Below are 24,255 nucleotides of genomic sequence, written 5' to 3' on the forward strand. Positions count from 1 at the left end.
CCAACTATAAGTTTATATGTTAAAATTACGAAAATATATTGTATAACATAAAATTCCAGCAGCTTTAAAGTAAATAAATAAATCTGAAATTTTAGTTTAAGTATATAAAATAACCCCATAAGCATACTTACTTGAGATAATCGTTTTATAGTAGGTTAGTATATTTAAAACCCAAAAATACATCAATTCAATGTAATTAGAGGCTTCAAAATAATAACTTAAAATCTGAAAATTTATTCTTGATATTAGACTTTAAAGTTCAAAGCTTTTTAAATCATAAAATACCCACGATAATTATTTATAGGCTTAGAAGCATAAAAAGCATGAAATTAGCATGACTTGCTCATAAAAATCCAAACTTTAATAATTTGAAAATTTATATATGGTCAAAATAATTACACTTTGATGTAATTTAAACATAGTATAATTAGATAACTTAGTTAGTACATTTCCAAGCCCTAAAGCATAAAAATTTAATGTTTAAACCCTAAATTTTATACATACACAAATCTGAAAATTTATATAATAAATTAAACATGTCAAAACTCATAAATTTATAATCTTTTATAATCTAAACATATTATCAAACCATAATAATATAATTTAGAACAAAATTTAAATTAAAGATTGAAATTTTTAAACATTATAATAGAATAATAAAGCAAATCAATAAAAAAAATAAAGGAAGAGAGAGAGGAAAGGGCGGACCGTCAAAGGGGGCGGCTATAGGGTGGCGGCAATAGGCTGGGCGACGGTGGTGTTCTCGATGGAAACAACTTCAACTTGAGGTTTTGAGGGGTTTTTTTTTTTTGTTGTACCTGAAAGAGGAGAAGAGAAGTGAGGGGAAATAAGGTGGGTTTAAGGGTTTATGTTTTTGTAATAGTATGGGCTTAACTTTCCTAATCCATGTTGGATTAGGATTGTTGTTTGAGCTTGAGTAAGGTTTAAGTGTTGGGCAACTAAACTTAAAAGGGGATTTTGATTTCAACCAAAAACTTAATAGTTTTAGTTTAATAATAATGAAAATCTTATTACTTTACATCAAAATAACTCATACTTATAAAATAAAAATAAAAATATTTGTATAAATAATAAATAAATACATTATAATTAAGTTGAAAATATGGGGGATTACAATCTACCCCTCTTAAAAGAAGTTTCGCCCTCAAAACTTAACCCAAAAACCATAATTTTTCCAAAACCATTCAAACTTTTGTGTTTTGTATTATTGTAAATTGCTTGATCCTCAACATGTATACTCAACAAACTGAACTTTGTACTCAATGAAATCATACTTGGCCAGAGTTTAAATACTTTTATTGTATGTAAACACAATAGTAATGCATAATAATAAGCAAAAACATGCAAAATAAGCAATAAATGGTATAATTGAGGTAAAAGCGCGAAATTACATCACATTCTACCCCCCTTAAAAGAAGAGTTACTCCCTCGTAACTCACCTCGTTAAATAACTCGGGATACTTGTTCCTCATCTCTTCCTCGGCCTCCCAAGTAGCCTCTTCGTACTCTTGGTTCGACCAAAGGACTTTCACTATCTTCACATCTTTGGTTCTAGTACTACGCACCTTGTGATCTAGGATTTTGATTAGTCTTTCTTCATAAGTTAGAGACTCATCTAGTTGAATAGTCTCTGGTTGTAACACATGAGCTTACTAGGCACATACTTCTTTAATTGGGAAATGTGGAACACATCATGCATTTTCTCGAATTCCATTGGCAAAGCCAATTTGTAAGACACTTTCCCCACACGTTGGAGAATTTCATACGGACCCTCATACTTTGCACTAAGCTTCCCTTTCTTGCTGAATCGCATCACACCTTTTGTTTGAGAAACCTTTAGAATGACCTTGTCCCCAACACTAAACTCACCATCCCTTCTCTTCAAGTCGGTATAACTCTTCTATCTCTCTTGTGTTGCTTTGATCCGTGACTGAATCAGTGTCACCTTGCTCACCATGTCTTCAATAAACTCTATTCCCAAAGTAACCCGTTCACTGTAATCATACCAACACACTGGGCTTCTGCATTTCCTTCCATACAATGCTTCAAATGGTGCCATCTTGATGCTTGTATGGTAACTGTTATTGTAGGAGAATTCAATCAAAGGTAGATGATCCTCCCAATTCCCTTAGAAATCTAAAGCACAAGCTCGCAGCATATCCTCCATGGTTTGGTTTGTTCTCTCGGTTTGACCATTTGTTGCAGGATGAAAGGCAGTACTCATCTTCAATGCTGCTCCAAGGTTTTCTTGCACTTTTTGCCAAAACTTTGATAGAAACCTCAAATCTCTATCTGACACTATGTCCTTGGGAACTCCATGCAAACGAACTACATTCTTCACATAGACACTTGCTAGCTGCTTCTTTTTCCAGGTCTCTTTGATAGGAATGAACATCGCTGACTTAGTAAGTCTGTCTACAATCACCCAAATCGTGTCATTCTCTCTACAAGTCTTTGGTAAGCCTATCACAAAGTCCATGGATATAGAATCCTACTTCTAACCTAGTATTTCTCATGGTTGCACCTTTCCCATGGGTCTTTTATGGTATATCTTAACTTTTTGGCACGTCAAACACTTGGATACAAACTCAACAACCTCTCTCTTCATATTCGACCACCAATAGAATTCTTTCAAGTCCTTATACAACTTATCTCCCCTAGGGTGAACTGAATATGGTGTATTATGGCACTCCTCCATGATTTTTCTTTTTATATCCTCACACTTCTGTGATATGCACCATCTCTCCTTGTATCTCAAACTCCCGTCTTCATGAATCTTGAATTCAGTCTCTACACCACTAGTTACTCGATATCTGATTTTTTGCAACGACTCATCTTCCAACTGCTTCACTTTAATCTCCTCAAATATGGATGGTTGGATTGTCAGGGCACTCATCAATCCCTCAAACTCTCCTTAATTAACAACCTCAAGGTTTAATCTTCTCATATCCTCACACAACTCATTGGCCACAATTAAATCATTAACATTATGGCTTGACTTTCTGCTAAGAGCATCTGCAACAACATTCGCCTTTCCCTTGTGATACTGGATGTGGAAATGGTAGTGTGTAAAAAACTCTAGCCATCGACTTTGCCGTATATTCAAGTAGTCTTGGGTGAAAATGTACTTCAACCTCTTATGATATGTGAAGATCTTACAAGAAACGCTGTAAAGGTAGTGTCTCCAAATCTTCAAGGCGAACACAACAGCTGCAAGTTCCAAGTCGAGCGTAGGATAATTGACCTCATGTGACTTCAGTTGTCTCGATGCATATGCGATCACCCTTCCATTCTGCTACAGGACACATCCCAGACCATGTTTCGAGGCATCACTATACACTTCGAATCCATCTCTCCCATCGGGCAATACTAGCACTGGTATAGTGGTCAATCTCTATTTCAGGGTTTGAAAAGCTGATTCACAACTCTCGTTCCACTCAAACTTGCTCTGCTTCTTCATAAGGGTAGTCATGGGTCTGGCTATCCTCCAAAAATCTTTAACAAACCTTCTATAATACCCAGCTAATTCCAAGAAACTACGAACATTAGTCACATTCTTAGGTGTAGGCCACTTTCTAACTGCTTTGATCTTTGCAGGATCCACAGATATACCCTCCTTCGAAATGTAATGCTCCAAAAATGCAACTTCCTCCAACCAGAACTCACACTTTGAAAACTTAGCATACAACTTGTTCTTCCTAAGAGTTTCAAGGGTAGTTCTCAAATGTTGAGCATGTTCTTCCTCATTCTTTAAATACACCAAAATGTCATCAATGAACACTACTACAAACTTATCCAAGTACTCATGAAACACTCGGTTCATCAAGTCCATGAATATGGCTGGTGCATTGGTTAACCCAAAAGGCATGAATGTAAACTCTTAATGCCCATACCGAGTTCTAAAGGCTGTCTTTGGAATGTCTTTATCTGCAACCTTCAACTGATGGTACCCCGACCTCAAATCGATCTTCGAAAACACTCGTGCCCCTTTCAGCTGGTCAAACAAGTCATCTATCCTGGGTAGAGGGTACTTATTCTTCACAGTCACATTATTCAACTCTTTGTAATCAATACATAGCCTCAAACTCCCATCCTTCTTTTTCACAAATAAAACAGATGCTCCCCAGGGTGATGCACTGTGCCTAATGAATCCCTTGTCTAGCAACTCCTGTAATTGAGCCTTTAGCTCACTCATCTCAGCTGGTCCCATTCTATAAGGTGCTTTTGAGATAGGTGCAGCTCCTAGAACTAAGTCAATGGTAAACTCAACTTCCCTATTAGGTGGCATTCCCAAAATCTCTTCTGGAAAGTGATGTGTCTATTTTATATAGTATTTTGCCCCCGTCCCTTGGTCATAATTAGTAGTGTTTTTGGCTCTTTAGAGCCACTTTTATTACTAATTGGTGTTTTCTAGTGTTTTCGTAGATTTGGTTGACTTTTGCAGGGATTTACACTTTTTGAGTATTTTCCCGAGATATTTTGGAGCAATCACGAGCATTGGAGAAGCACCACCAGAGTTTATAGCCCAGGGCCGGTTAGAGCCATCGAACCGGTGATTAAGGGCTTGGTATAGGTGATACCGGGGCATTTGGACCGAGTATTTAAGACCAAAAGAGGAAACCCAGATTGGCCCGAAGAATTGGAGCCCAATCGAAGTCCAAATAGTGGCCCAAATGAGCCGCCCGGCCAAAAAGGCTGGCGCCCGGAGGCGCGCCCGGCCGGGCGGGAGAAGCTTTGGCTGGCGCCCGGTGACGCGCCCGGCCGGGCGCGAGATTATTAATATGAGCAAAAAGGCGCGCCCGATCGGGCGGTGCCTCGCCCGATCGGGCGCGTGTATTTCTTAGGAGATGTTTAATGTAGTTTTAATTTGTTTTAATTTAGGATTTTGTACGGAGTATAAATACTCCTCCGTAATACGATTTTAGGATACCTCTTCTTCTCTTTTTTACTCTTTCTTTACTCTCTTAATTATTCTCTTAGAATCCTTTCTCTCAACTTTTGTTCTTAATTCTTCCATTAATTCTAGATTACTTTTTGGTAACAATTTCTTCCCCTTTAACTTCAGTTATTTTATTTGCTTCCTTGATTATGCTTTTATTTATTTATTTGATTAGTTTAGTCATGATGATTTGTGAGTAGTTTAATTTCTAGGGTTTATGGGGATCTAATAAATAATATGAAGGGGTAATTTATTGTTGTTAATTATCAATGCTAGATTAATTTCCTATTGATTGATTTAATGCTCTGTGACTAGATTAGGCCTATCTTTTGTGCATGAGTTTGACAATATTGATTCAAGATTCGAGAGATGAGAATTGATGTTTAGGTCTAATTTCAATAAGCAGGTTAATTTATAAATGGTTAAGTCAAGATTCGAGAGATGAGATTTAATACCGGTAAATTAATTGTGTGATTGTAATACGTAGCGAAAGCCCTTTACAATCTGGTTAATTGATGCATTGATGATTGACTATTATTGATTATTGGTATTGCATGATAATTTCTTATTGAATTGTTTTAACGTTTTACAATTGCGGCTTGTAAAAGTATAGCAATATTAAATTGATAAATTGAGCAGATGTTAATTTGATATTAAAGGCTATTTTCAATAAGAACTTAGATCTAGTAAATTGCGAGAGCCTGTTAGATCTATGTTGATTAATAAATTGCGAGAGCCTGTTAATCATGTTATTTATGCAATGTCAATGATTGATTACTATGTTTTACCCTGGAGTATTATTTATTGGTGAACCTATGCCCTAGATCCTTTTATATATTGTTTTCTCCCTATTCCTATTCTTTGTAGTTTAGTTTCATACTCAAATATAAATATTGGTTACTTAGATAATTTAGATTATAGTAATTAATTAGGAGTAAAAAGACTTGTTTCCCTGTGGAGATCGACCCTACTTCCCTATCTACTTTAGTTAGAGGATTTAGGCATTTACTTTTGATTAGGGGATACGACTTTACCCTGTCAAAATTTGGCGCCGTTGCCGGGGAAACGGTTTTATTTTTATTTCCGATTGTTTTTGTAGTCTAGATTATTTTCCTTTTGTCTCAGAGAGCGTTAGTTCTCTCAGACAAATCTCACATTTGCTTCTAGTTTTTGTTTATGCCCAGGTGTTCCAGATCAGGTTACATCCCATTCGATCCTGAGATCGAACGTTCCTTCCATAGACAGAAAAATTTCTACAAGCAAATCCTGGCGGATTCTGGTGATAATAATAATAATCACCGAAATCCTCCAACTGATTCTAGCGATTATTCACAACCAAAGCTTAGTGATTATTCACAACCAAAGCTTACGGATTTTCCACATCTCACCCCTACTCCAACTCTTGATGGGGTTCAATTTGAAATTAAACCTCAATTTATAACGATGATAGAGAGGAAGCAATTCAGTGGAGCCAAGGGTGAAGACCCGAATCTTCACATTGCCGACTATTGTCAATATTGCAACACCATCAGGCAAGCCGGGGTCACTCAAGACCAAATCAGGGAGATTCTCTTTCCCTTCTCTTTAACTGGAAAAGCTAAATTGTGGTTTAATGGCTTAAATAGAACTACACTTGGTATAACTGACTGGGAAAATCTTGTTTTGAATTTCTATAACAAGTATTATCCTGCAGAGAGAACAGCAGTACTACGGAGTGCGATTCAGAACTTTGCCCAAGAAGTCGATGAATCTTTATATGAGGCTTGGGAGAGGTTCAAGGACTTACAAAGAGAATGCCCTCACCATAATTTAGCGCAATGGCAGTTAATCCAAGCCTTTTATAACGGCATTGGAAATTCCTCTAGAATAATTTTAGACTCTGCAGCTAGTGGGAGATTCATGAATCTTAATGTTGATGATGCAGGTCAGGTTATTGAAGATATGGCGATACACAATTCCCAATATGGGAATCCCAGAGGATTTGCTAACAAGGGGAAGCATAGTGTCGACTCTGTATCCTTTTTGCAAGCTCAACTAACCTCTATTTGCCAAAAATTAGATAACCTGAGCACTGCTAATGTAGCTAATGTTTTTGCGATTAATAATAATTCTAATGATGCTTTTTGTGAAAATTGTGGTATTGTAGGTCATTGGGAGCAGGATTGCAGGAGTTCCGTGGAGCAAGTTAATGCCTTCCAAGCTTATAGGCAGAATAACCCATACTCCAACACTTACAATCCTGGGTATCGGAATCATCCATACCTTTCCTACCGGAGCACTAATGTTAAAAATCCACCACCACAAGAACCACAGGCGCCACAGCAGCAGAAATATTATCATCCCAATGCTAGCCAGAAGAACCAACCACAACAAACCCCCTCATCTTCTGACCCTTCTCTGGTGGAAATTAGAGCAATGCTGGCTAATATGCAAAAGCACATGGAGAGCAGAGATGCGACAATTGATCAAATTATAGCGCATAATAAAATTATGGATAATCAAATTGCGCAACTCTCCGCTACTCTACAAACCCGCCAACAGGGAGCCTTGCCGGCACAGCCTACTAGGCCTACGGATCAAGCATTTGCAATTACTCTACGGAGTGGTTCAAACTATTAAGGGCCCTCTATGCCCAGAGTTGATGAACCTGTTTTATCAAACAATGCTAATCTTGATTCCATTAAACCAAACAATGTAGTTGATAGCCCTGCAGGGCTAAAGGGTAATACTAACATATCTAATTCTACATTGCAGGGTAAAACTCCAGAGAAGTTAGCTACTCCAGACAAGAATAATAATGCCCCAAAGCCAATTATCAAACTTCCTTTCCCCAATCGTCAATTGAAGACGAACTTGGATAAGCAGTTTGGTAAGTTCTTGAGGGTGGTTAAAGATTTGAAGCTAACAGTTCCCTTTACTGAATTGATCACACAAATCCCCTCATATGCAAAATTTATGAAAGAAATATTGACGAGAAAAAGGTCTATTAGTGAGGTAGAGACAGTAGCTTTCACTGCAGAGTGTAGTGCTGTACTTCAAAATAAGTCTCCACCTAAATTAAAAGATCCGGGTAGTTTTTCTATCCCTTGTCATATTGGCAATCTCTTGATTGATAATGCATTATGTGATTTGGGTGCTAGTGTTAGCGTCATGCCATTATCTGTGTGTTCTAAGTTGAATATGGGTAATTAAAAGCTACCAATATAACTCTACAAATGGCCGACCGTTCTTTCAAATACCCCTTAGGTGTTTTAGAGGATGTCCCCGTTAGAGTAGGTAAATTTTATATACCTGTAGATTTTGTTGTTCTTGATATGGCTGAGGATACGCAAACCCCAATTATTTTGGGTAGACCATTCCTTAACACTGCAGGAGCAGTCATAGATGTAAGAAGTGGTAAGTTAACACTATCAGTAGGGGATGATAAAGTTGTTTTTAACCTGAATGATGCCCCTAAAAGCTCCATGACTGAGGAGAAATGTTTCAGTGTTAATGTGGTTGTAAATTATTCTAATAAGCCCCAAGCTCTTAAAAAAGACCCCTTGGAGGCGGTATCTTGTGTTGCATCTTTTTCAGATGAGATAGACAAATGGCAGAAGGAAGTCGATGCAATAGAAAGAGCACTCTACAATATTGGTCTTGGTTTTGAGGATGAAAAGGTGGAACCGATCAAGCAAGTTGTGCAAATCGAGCCTACGGTAAGTGTTCTGCCAGATCGAGTTGCAAGTGTTGAACGCAATGACAATTTGAAGCAACACTCGATCGAAGAAGGATTTTTAGTGCGTAGCATTGAAGATCCCCCAGTCCGAGTCAAGGAGGATCCACCAGATAAGGTGATTTGGCGTCCCACAGGGTATGTCAGGAAGCCGCATCGCAGCTTAAACACCGCTAGACCGGGTGAGAAACCACCCGATCAAGCGTTAGGCCAAGGGTCCTAGAAATTGTACTTGGTAAGGAGGTCGTGCGGGACCTAGATAAATCAGCGCTTTGCGGGAGGCAACCCGTATTTTTAAGGCTTTTTAGACTAGTTTTTCTTTTCTTTTTCTTATGAGAGGAGAGATGAGGGAATTTAACGAGTTCTATGAGTGTTTGTACAGGTTTGAAGGAAAAAAGTTAGTCAAATTTTGGAGAAAAGACAAAAATTAATTTTTCGCCGATTTAGTCTCGGGCCCGACCGGGCGAAGCCCGCCCGATCGGGCGCGAGATAAAGGGTCTGAGGATAAGTAATTTCGCCCGACCGGGCGAGTGGTGACAGGGGAATAAACGCGTCGTCAATTGTCTATCCCTAGATCAAATACAATTTATACAACCTAAACAAACCTAATACGAGTATAAGGCAAGCATAGGGGTCGAACCACAGAGAACGGTAAACACCACCAAATGTTATCAACAATTAAGCTAGTCCGGAATAGGGGATAAATGAACTAAAGTCTAAAAATGCTAAAACAAGAAATAAAACATTAAGGGAAATGGTTTAGGTATAGCATTCACTTGAACATAAACAAAGGCATAGAAATTGAATTAATTATGAACTAAACATGCTCGAATATCGAAATTAAGAATCCAATCTAGCCGCCTTCCGGGGTCAATTGGCTTCTCCTAACATAGCCTTTATGCTTCCACATTAGAACCATATACTAGGAGGTACTATTAAATAACAATCAATAGTAATGAACCTTAACTAAGTCAACTTCCGTTTCTTGTTAGCAAAGATTCACCTTTAATCAACCAACAATGTGCACTTGCAAGAAGATTAAAGAGTATCAAGCATATAAAGACTTTAATCACAAATAAATCAATTCTAAGCCCTAGAACATGCTCAAGGTCCAACTACACCACAACCATCCCCTTAATGGGGAAATTACTCACTAATCATGATAATAACAAGATTAATCAACAAATAATCAAGAATCAACATGATCAACAAGCAATACCAACAACTAAAATAATAATCAAAATAAACAAATAAAAATAGAGGAGAGAGAGTAAGAAATTGCTCATTAATTGAAGATGAAGGTCTACAAAGGATTGAACAAGCTCCTTCTTCAAAATCCAAGTTCATTAATGAAGAAAACCTCACTTTCTCTCTCTACCAAAGAAGACTAATCCTAACCTAACCTAAAACTAATTAGAGAGAAGCTCTCCTAAAACTAATTAGAGAGTAGAATACATAGTTATTCCATCCCCCCCAAAACGTTCTAAAAAAAGGGACTTATATAGTCCGTATAGAGTCAGCTGAGAAAAGGAGAGGTCCGACCGAACAAATGGGAAGGTTCGGCCGGACTACAGGGTAGGTTCGGCCGAACCATGGGTAGGTTCGGCCGAACCATGGGTAGGTTCGGTCGAACCTCCCTGATCTAGGTTCGGTCGAACCTCCTTGATCCTGGTCTGGTCGAACTCCTGTGGTTCGGCCACTCCTGCAAAACTGCCAATTTTCATCTTGCCCCTGCCTCGAAGTTCGGCCGAACCACTGAGCAGGTTCGGCCACACCTTGGTTCGGCCACACCATCAGGAGGTTCGGCCGAACCTCTTCTGAATCATGCTTCCTCTAGCTTCCTTTGAGCTTAGCTTCCTCCTCTTGAAAATCTCGATGGTTCCTACAAAGCATAAGCATGAAAAGCACAATAAGAACAAAGCGGGAAGACTAAGAAAAGGGAGGATAAAGGAGAAAGAAAAGAGAAAGCAAAGCTAAGTAAAAATGCTTAGAAAGAGGGCCAAACAAGAGCAAACGAGGGGAGAATCCTTAGAGAAAAAGGATAAAAGAGTGGCATAAATGCCACTCATCAAAATAAAGAACGAAATATAACAAATCAAAAGCAAATAAAATACCAAAATAAACTAAAAACTACGAAAAGAATTAAAACACGACAAAATTACCAAAATAAACTAGAAACTTTATTAAAGAGAAAGAAAGGAAAATAAGATAAAATAAACACGAAAATGACTCTAAAACTACTCCCTAAGAGTGACATAAATGTCACTCATCAAGTGGCGCCAAACTAAACCTTTGCTCGTCCTCGAGCAAAGCTAAGGCAAAAGAGAACAAGATGGAATTATTAAAGGCAAAAGAAACAAAATAGAAACAAAGAGAAAGAATGTACACTAACTCACTGTCGTAGTAATCACGGATACATTTAGCGTATGCATCAAGCCCTTTAAACCCCTATGTCGCCAAAGAGGACGAGTAAGCTCTCGTGAGGGTTTCCTAAGAGCTTACCCCACAACTCTTGACAAAACATAACATTCAAGGCAAAGGTGAAATCAAGAAAACTCGAGTTTTGATATTTCAAACCAAACACAAACAATGGGCTAAATGCACAAGAATACAAACCTTTCTAGACATTAAAGGTAGCCAAGCAAAAGAATAGTTAAGGTTGATGCACACATAAAGCATGCAAAGGGTAGAGAACTTAGAGGGACTTACACTCCTCCTTATCTCCAACCAAACTCCCGCATCCTCACTAGTTTTGCATCCACTTTTAAGGTGATATCTCGAGATTCCTCGAAGGAATCGGAAGAAATAATCAATGAAAAACATTTAGGCTACCCGACATCTTGGCATTGATAGCTCGCTCAATAGGCTTGGCTTGATTACCCTCCATCGGTAGTAACTAAACCTCACTAAGGTCAAAAGGTCTTAAAAGGGTTGAAACGTTTAGGCTAGGGTAAAGGGTGTGGAAATAAATTTGGAAAATTGGTGGTAAACTTAGAAGTGAAGCAAGGTTGATCATTCCTCAATTCAAACTCAATAAACTACCAACTTTCAAATCAAAAATTCTAGCAACTCTTCCGCCAAGCTTATTCTTTTTCAACCAAACAACAAATATTTTTGTATTTTCTCAATATTTTCTTCTTTTTTTTTTCATTTCTTTTTATTCTTTGCTCTCGCCTCTTTTAACTTTGAGCGGCTTTTTCTTTCATTTCCTTTATTTTCTTCTCATTTACTCAACCCATTCAACATAACAAATATAATCTCAAGTACCAAAATTTGAGTTTTTCACTTCTTTTTCATTCTTTTTCTCACTTTCATTAACCAAAAATACAAATCAAGTCCCAAGAATGCTTCACAAAAACTAATAAAGGTGAAAATAAAGCAAAGGTCCATTGGTTTGTAATGTGGTTATGCCAAAGAAGGGAAAATGGCTCAAATTGGGTTACTAAATGAGCAAATGCAAAAGAAAAATAAAAGAAAAGAAAATAATAAAACAAAACAAAAATCCTAATTGCCTTCGTCTTCCTCTAGGTTGGTTCGGTCTCGATCTTGGGTAGGTTAAGCCAAGTTCTCGATATAAGCTAGCAATGCCAAGGATCCAAACGCCACACATGCAAGAAATGTAGAAGGCTAGAACAAAATAGACACATTCTCACAAAAATGACGGTAGTGGAGTAGCAAAAATCACCTTTAAAGCTTCAACTAGCTAGAGAGCGACAACCATCTTACCACAAACCAAGTGAGCTAAGGTCTCATAGCCCTTAAGTTCTACTACCTTGGCAATGTTATATGCGTGAACCAACCTCGACATTCTAGTGCACGAAAACCTCTAACAACTAGCAAAGAGGGTATTCTAGGTGCTAAAGCCCAATTATGTCCAAGTTTAAAACAAAACATTTTGAAACTTGCCTTGAGTGCCATGGAAAGACACTATACACACAAATATTCACAAAACCAACAATACTCAAGAATGCATATACAATAGTGCAATATGAAAGCATGATCAATCAAAACTACATATACCAAAAGTCAACTCAATAAGGCGCTCATGGCCATCCAAACATAGAAAACCAATCTCAATAATAGACTTTGGCAAGTATGAGAGAAATAAATCAAGCAATCATGAGACTATGGATTAAGAAACCACCAAGAGATATAGATAACCCCCCAAAGCTAGCGAATAGCTACTCCCCCAAGCTAGAATGGAGCATTGTCCTCAATGCTCAAAATAAAGGCACAAAGGGTGGGTGGGAGGGGAAGGAAGAAAACTCATTCACACAACAATTCATAATCATTCAATCCAAATGCAATTAAGAAAGCAAATCCGAGATGAGGGAAGAAGGAAAGAGTAAACCAAATGTGAGGTGGGTGTTGAAACCCGCAATTGAGCACATTGTCCACAATTTCATCTAATTCCTCGTCTTTGTTGCTTTTCCAAATGCAAGCAATCATTGGTGTGCTTCGTCTCAAGGAGCTCAATCCAAAATCTTTGCACATGAGTATATGCATCGAGTACCTATACACATAGACAAGAGAGTAAACAAAAATGAGAAACACAAAAGAAAGAAAAAGAAAGCAATAAAACACGGTTTACTTCCCGCAAAGGCTTGCTTAACGTCCAAGCATGACCAATCTAGTAAATAACCCGACAAAGAACGCAATAACTTGTCATATGCACCGGCAAACATATCAAGAAATAGAGCATACGCGATGCTCATATGACAAGCAAACATAAAGTACAAGGAGACTTTATGCTTGAGAGAAGGGAGAAAAGAAAAAGTAAAAGAATCAAAAGAAAAATCAAGAAAAAGTAGAAGAAGAAAAAGAAAAGTCCTCACAAAAATCTTTTTGGTTGGCATTATAACTCTTTTCCTCAACAACAATGAAAGGGTTAGGGGCTTTGGAAGCTTGAAAAGGAAGAGGATCCCTAAGAGGTTCTTTGAGAAAAGAAGGGAGGAACATAGGATAGTAGGAGATATGGTTAAACCTTTGGGAAAAAGGTGTATGAGAAAGGCAAAAAGGGGTAGCTAATCCCTCATCACAAGATCTCACATCACTAATGAGGGAATGAAAATCAATCATGGAATCCTCAAATGAAGAACCCTCATGTTCTACATCTCCCTCAAGCTCAAAAACTCCAAAGTAATCAACCTTATCCTCCTTTTCAACACAATAAACATCCTTTCCTTCTACTATCTCAAAATCAAGAGTGAATGGGGGCAAATTTCTCTCAAACTCATCTCTTTCTAATGAAGCCTTATCAATGAACTCGCTCATAAGGTTATGGGCTACCGTTTGAAACTCAAGAAATATTTGGGCCATAATCTCAAATGAGTCCAAATCATCATGGATAGACGAGTCAAAAGCTTGCTCATTGGAATCATCTAGGAGACTATGGGGCACACCTTTAGAATTCATGCAAAAATCGGATGCAAAATGAGAAAGAACATGCACTTCATCATCATTAGAATGTACCTCATTACATTGAGCTATAGAGGGAGGGGAGTTGAAATCATGCATTACATGGTCACTATGGGGAGCATCAAGCACATCATGGGAATTCATATTAGACAAATCATGACAATTAGCATCAACATTAAAAGCATGAGAATTCCGAACATAAGTCTCATGATTGGCCCTCTCCCAATCATAATTATCCCTAGCTAACCATGAATAGAAATCCCAAGCTTCATCCGAAGACATGTCTTGAAATTTACCATTTAACATATTATCAACTACTCCTCTAAAATTCTCATTTAATCCCAAATTGATGATTTCACAATAATCACCCTTGGTTAAACCTTTAACACCATCTAGGAAATCCTCAAGTCTATTGAAATACACCCAAAACGGTTCATTATCAAATTGAGGAATAGAAATATAAGCCATTTTTTTCTCAAACAAAACAAAGAGAACAAAAACAAATCAAAAGAAAATATAAACAATGGACTAGTCTCAATAAGATAACATGACGGTAATGGAAGCCGTTCCCCGGCAACGGCGCCAATTTGACAGGGGAATAAACGCGTCGTCAATTGTCTATCCCTAGATCAAATACAATTTATACAACCTAAACAAACCTAATACGAGTATAAGGCAAGCATAGGGGTCGAACCACATAGAACGGTAAACACCACCAAATGTTATCAACAATTAAGCTAGTCCGGAATAGGGGATAAATGAACTAAAGTCTAAAAATGCTAAAACAAGAAATAAAACATTAAGGGAAATGGTTTAGGTATAGCATTCACTTGAACATAAACAAAGGCATAGAAATTGAATTAATTATGAACTAAACATGCTCGAATATCGAAATTAAGAATCCAATCTAGCCGCCTTCCGGGGTCAATTGGCTTCTCCTAACATAGCCTCTATGCTTCCACATTAGAACCATATACTAGGAGGTACTATTAAATAACAATCAATAGTAATGAACCTTAACTAAGTCAACTTCCGTTTCTTGTTAGCAAAGATTCACCTTTAATCAACCAACAATGTGCACTTGCAAGAAGATTAAAGAGTATCAAGCATATAAAGACTTTAATCACAAATAAATCAATTCTAAGCCCTAGAACATGCTCAAGGTCCAACTACACCACAACCATCCCCTTAATGGGGAAATTACTCACTAATCATGATAATAACAAGATTAATCAACAAATAATCAAGAATCAACATGATCAACAAGCAATACCAACAACTAAAATAATAATCAAAATAAACAAATAAAAATAGAGGAGAGAGAGTAAGAAATTGCTCATTAATTGAAGATGAAGGTCTACAAAGGATTGAACAAGCTCCTTCTTCAAAATCCAAGTTCATTAATGAAGAAAACCTCACTTTCTCTCTCTACCAAAGAAGACTAATCCTAACCTAACCTAAAACTAATTAGAGAGAAGCTCTCCTAAAACTAATTAGAGAGTAGAATAGATAGTTATTCCATCCCCCCCAAAACGTTCTAAAAAAAGGGACTTATATAGTCCGTATAGAGTCAGCTGAGAAAAGGAGAGGTCCGACCGAACAAATGGGAAGGTTCGGCCGGACTACAGGGTAGGTTTCGGTCGAACCTCCCTGATCTAGGTTCGGTCGAACCTCCCTGATCCTGGTCTGGTCGAACTCCTGTGGTTCGGCCACTCCTGCAAAACTGCCAATTTTCATCTTGCCCCTGCCTCGAAGTTCGGCCGAACCACTAAGCAGGTTCGGCCACACCTTGGTTCGGCCACACCATCAGGAGGTTTGGCCAAACCTCTTCTGAATCATGCTTCCTCTAGCTTCCTTTGAGCTTAGCTTCCTCCTCTTGAAAATCTCGATGGTTCCTACAAAGCATAAGCATGAAAAGCACAATAAGAACAAAGCGGGAAGACTAAGAAAAGGGAGGATAAAGGAGAAAGAAAAGAGAAAGCAAAGCTAAGTAAAAATGCTTAGAAAGAGGGCCAAACAAGAGCAAACGAGGGGAGAATCCTTAGAGAAAAAGGATAAAAGAGTGGCATAAATGCCACTCATCAAAATAAAGAACGAAATATAACAAATCAAAAGCAAATAAAATACCAAAATAAACTAAAAACTACGAAAAGAATTAAAACACGACAAAATTACCAAAATAAACTAGAAACTTTATTAAAGAGAAAGAAAGGAAAATAAGATAAAATAAACACGAAAATGACTCTAAAACTACTCCCTAAGAGTGACATAAATGTCACTCATCAAGTGGCGCCCGATCGGGCGCGAAACTTGTCGTTTACGGACTTAATTGTCCGCCCGATCGGGCGCGAGAAGGGCGTAATTTTAATGTTACAAGATCGCCCGATCGGGCGAAGGGCGCCCGACCGGGCGCGAGAGTTGGAAGAAATCGAAACATTAGATCGCTCGACTGGGCGCGAAAGTATTCGAATTTTGGGTAAATTAGATCGCCCGACCGGGCGCGAGAATCATCATGCAAAATAATCCAGATCGCCCGACCGGGCGAGCCACCGCCCTACCGGGCGCGAGTGGCGTCCGCCCCCCTTCTTCTTCTTTCTTTCATTCTTTCTTCCTCCTTTTCTTCTTCCTCCATTACTTTCTCTCTCTAAAACTCAAATTCTCTCTACCTTCTCTCAAAGATTTCTCCTCCATTTCTTACCCGAATTCAAAAATCTTTACATATTTGTGATCCTCTCTTCATCCTCTTCACTTTCATTTAAAAATTTTTCAATTTTAATTCAATAATTTTCAAACCCATTTCTTGAACATGACATCAAAGAGGGCTAGGTCCATTTTTGGTAGGAGGTCCAGTTCGAGGGAGGAATACGACCCGGAATTGCAACTCCCGTACTGGCCGACAATCCGGATTGTGAGCCGGGAACAAAAGGAACGGCTAGAGCATTTGGTCGGTCGTGAGGTAATTCCTTCTCGGTGGTTACACCGCCTTACCCTAGAATCATTTGGTTTGTATGATTTTGTTAAACGATTTTTGAATGATATTGGCATGAGAAAATTTGTTGACATGCACTATCCTACATACTGAGAACTTACTTGTGAATTCCTGTCCACTTTTCATGTTGTTAGTAGTAGAAATGGGCCAAATTTATTTTTTAGGTTAAATAATAGAAATATTAGTTTAACTTTTGTAGAATTTTGTAAAATTTTTGAATTAAATTCTGAATTATCTCACCAGTGGCATGCGGATTATAAAATGGGTGACTTATATTATGCTTTGACTGGTTTACCTACCCCCGACCCCCAACATGCTAGTACCAAACCTATTCACCATCCTGTCCCTAAAATCTTGCAAAGATTTGCGGGTTTGAGTTTTTTAGGTAGGGCCGAGCCTCATAACGCTCAAACTAACGAACTAGCTGTCATAGGACATTATGTGTACGGTTACGGGAAATTGAACATAGGTAGGTTTATAGTTCACCATTTGAGTAGGCATGCCACAGCCAGCACCACTTCCAAGTCCCCTATCCGTTTAGGTGGCCTTATCACTCGAATAGCGGTGAAAAAGGTCGGTTTTGTAGTAGACGGACCCCACCAGCTGACCAACTGTGGACCAGATACCTACATGACTGCTAGGTATTTTGAGGATGTGGGGTGGGTTAGACCGAATAGCGAGCAGACACCATTTTGGTGTATTCGGACTGGGAGCGAGCAACCTTTACCTATTTTTCCCTTACCCAGTCCAGACTTGACCGCTTTTCCCCTAGGGCAACCTTCCTACACTTTTGATGTTTTAGTTGCCAACGCTAGGGGGCAGGCACCACCACCACCAGTTCCACCACCCCAGCCTCAGCCCGAGGTGGCTTTATCTCCACCTCGTATGTCCCATTCCGTCCCTCGTGTTGACTCTGACCCAGTTTCGGATCTTCAGAGTATAGGTCAGGCCCTAGGACGTATCGAGCATTCACATACTGACCTTAGGAGGATGGTAGGCTCCTTAGACCAGAGGTTAGGGTACCTAGAGAGGAACCAGGGTAGAGCTCTCTACCCTATGTACGATAATTATGCTCGTCGGGGCAACATTCCCGACGACGCTATTCACCCTGACTGGTTTCAGCCTCCACCCCAGGGATACGATAGGGATCCCACTGCCCGTGGTATTTACACTGACTATTCTTCTTTCTTCGGGTACGGGCAGGACATTCCTTTCGGGGGACCGGCGGGGGGGGGGGGGGGGGGAGTTTTCACGCTGATTATTTTGGTGGTAGCTCTTCTGGTGCAGGTGGTAGTGGAGGTGCGGGTTTCGGCTCGATGGATGATGATGATGAGGACTAGCTATGCTGGGCTAGTTTCCGAGCCAATGAGGACATTGTCTGATTCTGGTTTGGGGGAGATTTTGGTTTGGTATTTTTTCTTTTTCTCTTCTCTTTTATTTTTGGTGTGTTTTCTTAGGTTAGATTTCTCGCTTTCTAGGTTAGTTTTATTGCTTTCTCTATATATCAAAAATACAAAAAAAAATGAAAAATAAAAAAATCCAAAAATACGTTCCAATGAATTATAAATTATGCTTCCTTGTGCCCCTTACTTGAGAAAATTGTTTTGATTCTTGGTATTTGATGGTAGGCATTATGGATTAGTTGATCATGATTTGATGTTTGATTGCCCTGAAACTTTAACATGCGTCAATTTTGTCCAACTACTTGTGAATATAGTGCTTGACTAGTTGATTTGGTAAGGAATGTGTGATAGTTCCATAGTTCCTGGTATGTCAATGAATTTGAGTATTGGTTTGCAACTATAAGTAATGTTTATATGATTCATTATTATGCACATTGTGGAGGACGAAGGCATTTGTTTTTTTAGGTAGCCTCCAGATATTGTAGATACATTTGTTCCCTTCTTGCTACCCATGTTGTTGCCTTGACCTTTTGTTGTTTATTAGCCGCATTACAAGCCTATTTTGCCCCATTGCTTACTAGTCCCAAGCTTGGCTTGGGGGAGCTATTAATGAGTGAGGTGAGGGAGTTTGTAGTGTGCTTATTATTTGCACAATTTGGGTGGGTTTTGAGAAGTTATTTTGTTGTTGATCATGTTTATTTTTGATGAGTTTGAGAGTTATATTTTCTTGAAAAAAATAAAGCATGATATTATGATATAAAAAAAAAAAGAGAGAAGTTCAAGAAAAAATGTGAAAAAAATAAGTGAACTTCAAAAGAAAAAAAAATGTTCAAATGTTCTAGTTGGAGGGTGATCAAAAGAAAAATAATAGAGCTTCAATGAAAATATTCAAGTTTGGAAAATAAGTTTGTTTATTCACTCCACTTCTTCATTATTATATTTTATGAGTGAATTGTAAGAGTTGGGATTATTTATTATGATTGGAGTATATTTGGTTGATGTTAGAGTTGGTTATGTAGGAGATGTATGATCACTATTTATTTTGATCATGGGTTTTATTAGGATATGGCTCCTTTAAGCATAGTTTTTCTCTCACTTATTCCCAAATTTATCCTGCCCTTTACCCTAGCCTTACATTACAAGCTTTAAAGACCTTCTGGCCTTTGTGCATAGAATTGTATGAATGTGAAAGTGTTGTTTATCAATGCAAGTTATGATTTGGCATATTTCGAGTCGACTAGTAGGATTGAGCGTTCATTGTTTTATACACACGAGAGTGTGAGTTGGGAGGGCATTGTTCACATAAAAGGGGTTGGATGGAGAGCGATCGAATACATCTTTTACTCGCCACAAAAAATGAAAGTTGAGTGCGTGAGCACTAGTCTTGAATTCTATATGCTCTTGTGGTTTGCTCTATTTGATAATTGTTAGGGAAGAAAGGTAATTAGATGGATTTGATTGGTTGACTTTGAAGCATGTTTATTTGATTTACCCTAGATCGTTTGTACTTGATTTTTACTTTTTGGGGTGAAGCATATTTATTGATTCATTGATGAGATATTTGCTTAGGGACAAGCAAAGGTTTGGCTTGGGGGAGTTTGAAGTGTCTATTTTATATAGTATTTTACCCCCGTCCCTTGGTCATAATTAGTAGTGTTTTTGGCTCTTTAGAGCCACTTTTATTACTAATTGGTGTTTTCTAGTGCTTTCGTAGATTTGGTTGACTTTTGCAGAGATTTACACTTTTGGAGTATTTTCCCGAGATATTTTGGAGCAATCACGAGCATTGGAGAAGCACGACCAGAGTTTATAGCCCAGGGCCGGTTAGAGCCATCGAACCGGTGATTAAGGGCTTGGTATAGGTGATACCGGGGCATTTGGACCGAGTATTTAAGACCAAAAGAGGAAACCCAGATTGGCCCGAAGAATTGGAGCCCAATCGAAGTCCAAATAGTGGCCCAAATGAGCCGCCCGGCCAAAAAGGCTGGCGCCCGAAGGCGCGCCCGGCCGGGCGGGAGAAGCTTTGGCTGGCGCCCGGTGACGCGCCCGGCCGGGCGCGAGATTATTAATATGAGAAAAAAGGCGCGCCCGATCGGGCGGTGCCTCGCCCGATCGGGCGCGTGTATTTCTTAGGAGATGTTTAATTTGTTTTAATTTAGGATTTTGTACGGAGTATAAATACTCCTCCGTAATACGATTTTAGGATACCTCTTCTTCTCTTTTTTACTCTTTCTTTACTCTCTTAATTATTCTCTTAGAATCCTTTCTCTCAACTTTTGTTCTTAATTCTTCCATTAATTCCAGATTACTTTTTGGTAACAATTTCTTCCCCTTTAACTTCAGTTATTTTATTTGCTTCCTTGATTATGCTTTTATTTATTTATTTGATTAGTTTAGTCATGATGATTTGTGAGTAGTTTAATTTCTAGGGTTTATGGGGATCTAATAAATAATATGAAGGGGTAATTTATTGTTGTTAATTATCAATGCTAGATTAATTTCCTATTGATTGATTTAATGCTCTGTGACTAGATTAGGCCTATCTTTTGTGCATGAGTTTGACAATATTGATTCAAGATTCGAGAGATGAGAATTGATGTTTAGGTCTAATTTCAATAGGCAGGTTAATTTATAAATGGTTAAGTCGAGATTCGAGAGATGAGATTTAATACCGGTAAATTAATTGTGTGATTGTAATACGTAGCGAAAGCCCTTTACAATCTGGTTAATTGATGCATTGATGATTGACTATTATTGATTATTGGTATTGCATGATAATTTCTTATTGAATTGTTTTAACGTTTTACAATTGCGGCTTGTAAAAGTATAGCAATATTAAATTGATAAATTGAGCAGATGTTAATTTGATATTAAAGGCTATTTTCAATAAGAACTTAGATCTAGTAAATTGCGAGAGCCTGTTAGATCTATGTTGATTAATAAATTGCGAGAGCCTGTTAATCATGTTATTTATGCAATGTCAATGATTGATTACTATGTTTTACCCTGGAGTATTATTTATTGGTGAACCTATGCCCTAGATCCTTTTATATATTGTTTTCTCCCTATTCCTATTCTTTGTAGTTTAGTTTCATACTCAAATATAAATATTGGTTACTTAGATAATTTAGATTATAGTAATTAATTAGGAGTAAAAAGACTTGTTTCCCTGTGGAGATCGACCCTACTTCCCTATCTACTTTAGTTAGAGGATTTAGGTATTTACTTTTGATTAGGGGATACGACTTTACCCTGTCAGAAAGACATCTAAAAACTCATTCACAATGGGTAAATCCTCCATCTGCTTACTCTCATTCATACTCAAATCATGAACACAATAAAAGTACAACGGACACCCTTTATTCACTAGCTTCTTAACCTTTAAAGCAGATATAATCTCAAAACCCTTAGGCTTCCCTAAACGTCTATAGGAAACTGCCTTACCCAAAGGATTACTCAGTTGCACCCTCTGCATCTTACAGTCTATCTTGGCCTTGTATGAGCTCAGCCAATCCATCCCCAAAATTACATCTAAGTCCCGTAGATTAAACTCAATAAGATTCGATGGAAAGATAGCTCCTCCTATTTTCAAAGGCAAGCCTTTGAATATTTTATTACAATGAACAAGTTTGCCCGTAGGCAGACTGACTGACACATCAACATGACTTGATTCAGTTAAGTTTAATTTGCACACAACAGAAATATAAATGAAAGAGTAAGCTGCTCCAGAGTCAAACAGAGTGTTGACAGAGACAGAATGAAAATATTAAGTACCAGTAACTACATCCGAGGACCTCTCAGCTTCTCCCTTGCTCATCACAGACAAGCGCCCGGGAGTGTTGTTTCTTCCTTGGTAACCATTGTTGTTGTTGCCTGAGTTATTGTTGTCGTTGACAAACCTGTTATTGTTGTTACTACCATTCATTCCCAAACTTCCCATTGTGACCATTTACCTTATTCCCCTAGTTGTTAAAATTTTTAGGCCTCTGTTTGGTGTTCCCACCATTCCCACCATTTCCCTGTAGTTTCTGCTTGGTGTAACACTCATATTCCCTGTGCCCCTTTTTGTTGCAGAACCGACAAGTCACCAAATTCCCATCACAATCTCTCCCAAGATGGTTTCTCCTACACCTCTTACAGTGGTAGGTTCTCTCTCAATTGTAAGTATTAGAAGAACTGCTAACATTTTGGTTACCCCTATCAAACGAGTTCCCATTCCTAGGCCTCTTAAAGTTACTTTAGTTCTTAGATTTCCCAAAGTCGTTTATTTTCTCCCCAACCTTAGCACTCGCACCTGCACTTTTAGAATTCAGATGGTATAAGTGTGCAGCTCTCTCATATACCTTGTGTAGACATCTACTTTTGGCCTCCTGTCCCGACAGGAAGTGCAATGACGATAAATAAAACCATCTTCGTGTTAGATTAAAGTGGAGAATGCTTATGGATAACTGGTTAAGCCATAAAACACAAAAACTAGCCCAAACTAAACAAACAAAGCTAAAACGAGGTCCAATTAGCTAAATTCGATCAATATTAGGCTTAAGCCCATGCTTAAAACCCAATAATGACAGATTTAGGAGCGCCTAGGTTAAATTTTAATGCTGCCGCAGGAAAATCCGCACGCATCTCAATCAATCGCGCTGGGCAGGAGCGTGCAACTAATTTAGTTGCGCGCAACACTCAGCACAACCTCTAGAGATGCGCTCGCGGAAGATTCAGAATTTTATGAAAATATAGAATCGAATCTTACCATAATGCCGCGCGCAAGACACTCAGTTGCGCTGCCCAAAGCAGCGCAACCAAATCACTTGCGTTGGGATGCCGCGCACAACTAATCCTATTTCCCGCGACACCTGCTGCGGAAGAACGTTCAGAACCCTAAACCTACCCATTCCCTACAAATAGAGGCCTAATCCGAGGCTTAAACACATAGAAAATAACCTAAAACTCTGGCAGAATACTTGTGAACTTGTGCTACCTAAACACTCACCCCTTGATCTTTTGTTACTACGGTGAAGGTTCCCTAATAAGAAAGTGTCCATAAGTGTTCTAAACGGAGATTTAGAAAAGAGAAGTGGTAAAATCCCGTGCACTTAGATAAATCATATTTATTTTCTTGTTTAAAGGAACCTTAATTAATTAATTAATTAATTAGTGTTGTTTGATCATCTTAAAAGGACAAATTAATTAATTTCACATAGTATCTTGCGTTAAATAAAAATTAGAATTGGATAATTAATTGTTGGTTGATCACTTAAGCCAAGGCGAATATTGTTTATTTTCTTGTTCTTTTCACGAAGTTGATTAAATAAAGATTAACGACATTGCAATGTAATTCCTACGTGAATTAACGTGTTTAAATAAAATCAACTAACTTAGTTTTAGGTATCACGTTGCATATATTGTTTGGTAATGAAATTGCAAAAAAAAGGAAGAGCTAGTAGAGGCCGTACTAGGGCTAGAATAGCGATTCCTCTTTAAAAGGAACGTTATTTTAGTACCCTCGCTCTAGAACTCATTTCTGGTTTATGAAGACTAATTTGGGCATGGGTAAACTTACGATTCGTGCTAATTATTCCATGAACTCCACATGGAAGAAAGGCATGAACGAGGTTTATGAATTTTCTTAAAACTCATTGGCGACTCCTACTTGTTTCTTACAAAAAAGCGTGATGAGAGTATCATTTCTAATTCAAGGTCTTCCAAACAGTCAAGAATTCAAATCCTAATACACCCTAACAAGTGTAAAGTCCTAGGCTTTTAAGTGGCC

General features: G+C 38.3%; 1 protein-coding gene and 1 non-coding gene across 2 annotated transcripts; both read right to left on the minus strand.

The window, feature by feature from the left end:
- Positions 1-2,533: 2,533 nt before the first annotated feature.
- On the minus strand, positions 2,534-2,917 carry LOC145635608 (uncharacterized). Its single transcript, XM_081686918.1, has one exon. It carries the CDS (start codon positions 2,915-2,917, stop codon positions 2,534-2,536), a length of 384 nt encoding a protein of 127 aa, XP_081543044.1.
- A 3,747-nt stretch (positions 2,918-6,664) lies between these two features.
- On the minus strand, positions 6,665-6,771 carry LOC145564941 (small nucleolar RNA R71). The gene has a single exon (XR_014094934.1). It is a non-coding gene; the product is annotated as a small nucleolar RNA R71 (small nucleolar RNA).
- Positions 6,772-24,255: the final 17,484 nt, after the last annotated feature.

The sequence above is a fragment of the Chenopodium album genome, chromosome 1 (genome assembly GCF_948465745.1).
Source record: "Chenopodium album chromosome 1, dcCheAlbu1.1, whole genome shotgun sequence".
Lineage (NCBI taxonomy): Eukaryota > Viridiplantae > Streptophyta > Magnoliopsida > Caryophyllales > Amaranthaceae > Chenopodium > Chenopodium album.